The 6,692-nt window shown below is 44.0% G+C and overlaps 1 protein-coding gene across 1 annotated transcript; it reads right to left on the bottom strand.

Moving 5' to 3' along the window:
• Positions 1-1,077: 1,077 nt before the first annotated feature.
• LOC121852891 (protein FAM118B-like) lies at positions 1,078-5,947 on the bottom strand. The gene is made up of 3 exons (XM_042346777.1): positions 5,687-5,947; positions 1,960-2,088; positions 1,078-1,365 (listed from the first exon to the last, which is right to left on the bottom strand). Exons 1-3 carry the CDS (start codon positions 5,945-5,947, stop codon positions 1,078-1,080), a joined length of 678 nt encoding a protein of 225 aa, XP_042202711.1.
• Between the last annotated feature and the right edge of the window lie 745 nt (positions 5,948-6,692).

Below are 6,692 nucleotides of genomic sequence, written 5' to 3'. Positions count from 1 at the left end.
GAGAAAGACGGATTATGCTACCAGCGACGCAAGTATGGGGCCAGTTAGGACCAAGTGCCCCCCCCCTCCCCCGTTGATATTACTGACACAAGAAAAGTCCATAATTATTCTGAAATGCAATGGCATTTAATGACTTGCACAAAATCCCTTAGGAATTCCAATACACTGGTATACCATGGATATTTTTATGCGTAGTTAAAACGCAATTATAATTACATACTCACAAATGAAGTAAATAACATCTGTCCAGTTAAAACATTAAATGCAATCCTTTTAAACTTATTTAAACTCGAGTCATTTGAAATTCCCTTTAAAATCTGAGCTAACTCATTGCACAATGTGGTCAATTTTGAAGAATTCCAATACGATATACAACAGCAAACGATGTGAATACCAACATATCAGATAATTAGATTCTAACTCTTAAAAAGATGAATATAGGTGTAGGAAGAAGTAGCATTTTGTGAATGTTGTTCTTACTTATCACTACATAGTGTTTCTTTGATGGAAAAAAGGCCAAGAGATGTAAATAGCCCACATGGTATTTCAAGTGACAGTCTGTAGATTTTGTAATATCAGTTTGTTCAGTGCTAACTATGCCAGTTTTTTTCACAATCACTTAATTTGCGATTATCATTTAAAAATGTATCATTTCACTTACCATAATAGGTTCCAGTGAAAACAAATATTAATGTTGTTTCCATTGTACATCATTGTCAGGACCACTTTCTACATCCTGACAGTCAGCAACCTCACAGACACAATAATTCCCCTATAATCTCATCAAATGTATGCATACCTGTCGAGTACAGACTCTTCAACTGTGTAAGCATTGTGTTCTACCTTCAAGACTGTTTCCGTCACCTCATGAATGAATACAGCCCACTCGGGCGTAAACACTCGGTGCACAGGGTAACGGTAACTCATTTCCCAGTGCTGGAACCAACAGGAGCTGGCTCAGTGTCCTAACAAGCCACATCACCCTGCACCACTACCACATACTTGCGAATGAACGTACACGAGAATGAACCTTCAAATGTAAACGCTAGGCGTATAGGCCAAGGCTACTGGTTGCACTCAGATGCGTCCTATTTGGCAAATCTCATTGGCCAGTCTCTCCAGGTATTCGGGCAAGTAGCAGTAATCATCGCCGTAAGAGATCACTTTGATGTCTTTGTCCAGCATGTTTTCACGAAGCTTCTTGAAGTTCTCCGGGTTGTCCCTGCAGACTAGCATGAAGTGTTCTAGGTCCGACTTGTTGCGCAGCGCTTCCAGGAACAGCGATTGGAATGTGGGGTCCTCCAGAGTGCGGCCGCACCCCAGGAACAGGAAGGACTTGGTCTCGTACAAAGTTTGGATTGAATTCTGTGGACACAGTCATCAAGGGATCCTGATACAATTTGGATTCATATAGCACAAATATGGGGAACATGTCTACTTAACATGGATATCACGGGTCATCAACATTAATCGTGTTCTAAGTTTGTCTCTAAATTCTGTCCCCAAAGCCTGCATGAAGGGTATCAGTCACCTGTAACTTTGGTTTCACCAAATATGATGTAGCAGGGTATAAACAGCACTTGGTATGAACAGGGCACCTTGATATGACCATTGCTGCATACAGCACATTGACTGTCTGAAGAATCAAATGTACAACACAAGAAATGTGAATTCTTACACACACGATTCAAGGCAAGTGTAATATTGAAATCCTAACAATAGATATAGATCAATTTCATCAATACACCTCTAATATTCAATGCTCAATAAGGTGCAATCTATATGCTTAGGCTGACTGGATGTCCAACATCAAACAATGGACAGAATGAAAGCTACCTCTGATAAAATACACAGTGAGGGACTGACAGGTGGAAAGACCACTGCAAGGCCACATGCACGAAGGCACGAGAGGAAGCCTCGGCTGACCAAGGGGAGTGTGCTCGCAGGACAATCACGAACCATTACTTCCGTGTTGCGCAAGATGTTCTTGTAGCCAGCCGGGTGCAGTGCAATGCCGGTGGGGTTGGTGTAGACACCGTGAATGTGCAGCACGCTGAATGGCCTCTTTTCTTGTGACCACTCAAGAACCTGTGCACATGAAAGCAAAAAGGAAGCTGCGAATAGATTGATGAATGTATTAGCTTTGCTTGAGACCAGTCAAGACGTCTTACTCCCAGCTATTGGCAGGACGTTTAACAAGTATGGCACCTCATGAAGAAAAGTGGCCTATGATTTTTGGATGACCTCCAGAGGATGTTCCCTCACAGGAAGTAACACGGTTTGATGTGAAAGTTCTTAAGGAAAATATATTTGATTCATGAAATCCTACTGAGAGTACAATTGTAATACATTTGAGGGGTGGCATTATATATACTCTCCAAGGACACCAATATAAATGTGTCGTGAGACAATAATAAGACGTGTTTATATTTTTCAGACGAACACAAAATCTAAACTGCGTGTACCGGTGTGAACAACAATTACATTTGAAAATAAGGCTTTACCCTAACTTAACAATACAGCGAAACTCATCTTGTTTGTATACCTATAATCCATTCTTATCTATGCCCCAGAAGATATTTGTGCAAAATCCTATGATCCGCAAGACATTTAACCAAATCATTCGAGCCTCGACATGGATGTGAATAATGACCTCTTATCCATGGGGCAGTGACATGGCCCAGCAAGTAGACAATTCACCACGTGTTGCAGAGATTCGCAAGTTCAAGTCCGATGGCAGCACTGGTTATTACTATGGGTGTAATAACCATAAAAATACTACGTGCTGTCTGCTTCACAGTGGATGTTAAATATCCCCCGATGTCATTCGAAATGAGCAGGCCACTGTGTGCTGGCGGAAGTGTACACTTTTGACAAGTTTAAAAACTACCAATAAATTACTCAATTTGGAATAACACATTGCAAAATTGCACCCGACTGGCAGGCAAATGGCGACTTCCAGGCCAGGTTCTAAGTCACCTTGTGCCCACAGGGACAGCTGCCATTGGGGGTGCCCTTTCGATTCGGAATCTTTTTTTATACTGGAGGAATCAGATGAGCTATGAAGCTCTTTTCACAGATGTGCAGTAGTTTCACAGATGTCCAGGCCAGATGAGATTGATGTGATGTTTGAGATGAGATTGATGTAAAGCGATCTGAGATGACCTGGTGTAAAGGGTGCTAGATCAAATACTAATTATTATCCATGCAAACGTTGCAAATACAGTAAAACCTTGGATCGTGAGCATAATTCGTTCCGGAATCGTGTTCATAATCCAAAGCACTCGTATATCAAAGCGAATTTCCCCATAAGAAATAATGGAAACTCAGATGATTCGTTCCACAACCCAAAACTACTGTATAAAAAAATGAATAATACAAAATACCTTTTTAGAATTTTATTATTTAAATGTAATATAAAGTAATCAAATTTATTAATTAAAATGTATCGTGGCTGGTGTGAGGGAGATGAGAGAGAGGAGAGGAGGGTCATTTTGTATGGAGGACTTTCACTTGCGAGTGCAGTTACTAAAGAACAGTCACTACACTTGGACACAAAAACAATGGTTTACGGACACACTTGTGGGCATAACACTACAGTAACAGCATACTGTGCGCTCGCACGGACGTAGACTATACGAGTGAGGCACGCCGACTGAGACCGAGCATGGGAGACGATTACCCACAATCCCGCAGCGAGAGAGAGAGAAGAACCATTGGCTCAGTTGTGATCACGTGACGCTCGGCAGACAAAGCGTATACTGTGCGTACTACAGTAGTACTCGTATTGCAAGACATCGCTCGTTTATCAAATTAATATTTATTTAAAAATGTTGCTCGTCTTGCAAAACACTCGCAAACGAAGTTACTCGCAATCTAAAGTTTTACTGTATAAATGTAAATTATGAGTAATTTGCGGCTAATTTCTTGACCCTCGGCAAAGAATGGCCTACTCGTTGAGAATGACGTCAGGTGAACTTCAACGTGATCTTATGAAAGTAGTCAATTAATCCTATGATCCAACCTTTGTGTGGAAAAGAGTGAACAAGGAATAGCAGTAGATTAATTCTGTTATCCCAGCAATTTCCGTGGATGGGTCGGCAGTTGTGCTAAATTTATCGTATTATCCAAGACTTACACGGGGACAACTGTTCAGGTGAAAGGAGTGATTTGCACTGCAGTACTCCCACATGAATCTGGGTAAGGCGATTTCCACTGTAGCAGTAAAAATGCAGAACACTGGCTTAGCGCGGTCGTAAAGAGCCAATGCCACTGATGCCCAAAGTTCAAATCGAGGCAGCCACCCATGGTGAAACTATTGATTGCTCAGTGCTGTTATCAGTCTTTAACGATAGCATCGATGTTATAGGATAGCATCAAAAATTATCTTGTGTTTTTTTTGTCTAATTCTGCCTAATCTTTCACCTATAGTCGCTAACATTTTATATCCCATAGGACTGACTTGTGGCATGAAGGAGTACTATCGAGTGTTGAGCAATACAGCATTATTGAAGTGAGAAGTAGTTTTGTAGTAACATTGTCGAGGGTTATCACTTGACATTGAGATGCTCTACTCATGGAAGCAATTCTAAAATAATATTCACATCACAACTTTAATTCAATTGTGTAGCTCAAGTCAAAGTGATTTCCTGCTCAAATAAGCGTTGACGCAGTACTCACCTGCTGTTGACAGCCCTGAGCCAGTTGTGAAGATGTATCATTCCTATGGCAGCGGTGAGTTTGTGCGTAGCACAACCACTGCTGACTTCCCCACAAAGTGGTGCTCGTGTTATTGCCCCGCGGAGGGAAGATGCACTGAGTCAACCCTCAAGCACAATTTGATCGCAATCTTTCGCTTGAGAGCCTCAGCTACCTGCCTGGTTAAATGCCTATCTGGCGATAAAATAGGAAAAATCCACGATACAAAAAGGGGCTCAGATAAATAATGCTGGTCTACACTTTGAATAAATGTATCATATTGGTAGGAACCTCCTGGTTACACCAGCCCACAGGGGATTATTGTGTCCGTCCGTCGTGCATCCAAAAATAGGAGGGGTGGGGCTGGGTGGAGAGGGGAGGGTGGGGAGGGGCTGGGTGGGGAGGGTGGGGTGGGGCTGGGTGGTGGGGGGTGGGGCTGGGTGGGGAGGGGCTGGGTGGGGAGGGGCTGGTCACCCCGCGGTGCCCTTATAAAACTCAACGTTTCACCTACTCACGCCGGTTTAACACGTAGGCTTTCGCGACCAATATTATTCATAATCAACGTTTTTGGGTTTAGATCGCGAATTGCCCTATGATGCTGGATGCAATTACCAGCGAAACGTCGTGCTACTCAAATTGTAAATGTTGTGGTTTCACGCTTCAACACACCGGTGGGCTAAAGCAGTGAACTATTTGTCTTTGTCAACGTGACACTTTTTTACTGATTGGCCGTGTCGGGTGGTGGAGGGTTACTACTCACGCCGGCTTGTGCCCGCCCTCACAGTCGGCCATATTTGCGGAATACACCACGCCGCCGTTGACCCTGCAGGCCATTGACCGAGCAACCGAACGTTCCTACCAGCTCCCTCCGCAGGAATGTGTTCACAGACATGATTTGAACAAGGAAAGCTGTGGACTCAAACGTAAAAGGCCATCGCAGCTAAGGGCACATGGCCACTGCAGTGGAAGCAGGCTTAGGCTCACGCACGATCTTCTCGTCGGTCAGGTCCAGAGACTCGAGGGCCTTGCCGCGCTGCGTGCCGTACATCTCCAGGAGGTTGTCAAAGTTGGTGGTGAGCACCAGGGCGCCGTGATCCATGAGCTGCAGCACAGAGTGCAGCAGGCACTTGCCCGTCTCCTCCATCTTGCTCTCGAGGCCCTCGAAGACGTCGTAGAGACAGTCCTTGAAGAAGGTGGAGCGCACGTGCCCCGTGCGCTTGTGCCCCCAGTCGCGGGAAGAATGAGACATTGAAACAAAAACTGGATTTTAAATGTTTCTGTTATTATACTCTTTGGTTCTTTCGGTGAAGTCGAACAAGCACCAAATATGAACAATAATAATGCTGTGTGCATAGGAAAGCCTCACCGAGTGTTAAGAGTCTATTTTGAGCAGCGTCCTGCACTTAGAACTTTGGCAGAAAACACTCACGAGCTCTCCCGTTACATTTAATCTACATCACCATCCAGTGCATGGACTAAATCTAATGGTGGACTGCATCCATTGCTGCAGGAACATCTACTGGCATCTTTAAGCTCTCCAAGCTCAAATCCCCATGCCTACAACTCAAATCCTAATAAACATTGATGATCACCGTCCAAGCAATAACCAGGCACGATCCTCATAATCTCACGAGAACTAACGCTGATTGATGGTGATTTGGGGATTTCACTTGGTAATTAGGTGATTTAGAAAAAGGTTAACAGGTTAAGATATGGTTTAAAATGAACCTGTTATTTAGTGTATGTGTCGTGACTTATATGGGGTCACTATGGTGTTTAGCGCCAACTACTGTCACAAGAGTGAAACTGTACGTCTTGAGTCTCTCTCTGGCACCAGAGTGGATATGGCATGGAAGCGGGCCATAGGGGGCATAGTTCTGGTGATGGTCGGAGAGAGAGCAAGTGAGGACGTGATACTCTGTGTGAACCCGAGAGGGCACGTGGCCGGGTAGCAAGAGGGTCCAAAGGGGGCTCGAGGGACACGTGATATGGGC

Source organism: Callorhinchus milii, unplaced genomic scaffold (assembly GCF_018977255.1).
Source record: "Callorhinchus milii isolate IMCB2004 unplaced genomic scaffold, IMCB_Cmil_1.0 Scaffold1687, whole genome shotgun sequence".
NCBI lineage: Eukaryota > Metazoa > Chordata > Chondrichthyes > Chimaeriformes > Callorhinchidae > Callorhinchus > Callorhinchus milii.
The sequence above is the reverse complement of the archived record's forward strand: the minus strand, read 5'-3'. Positions and strand labels throughout refer to the sequence as shown.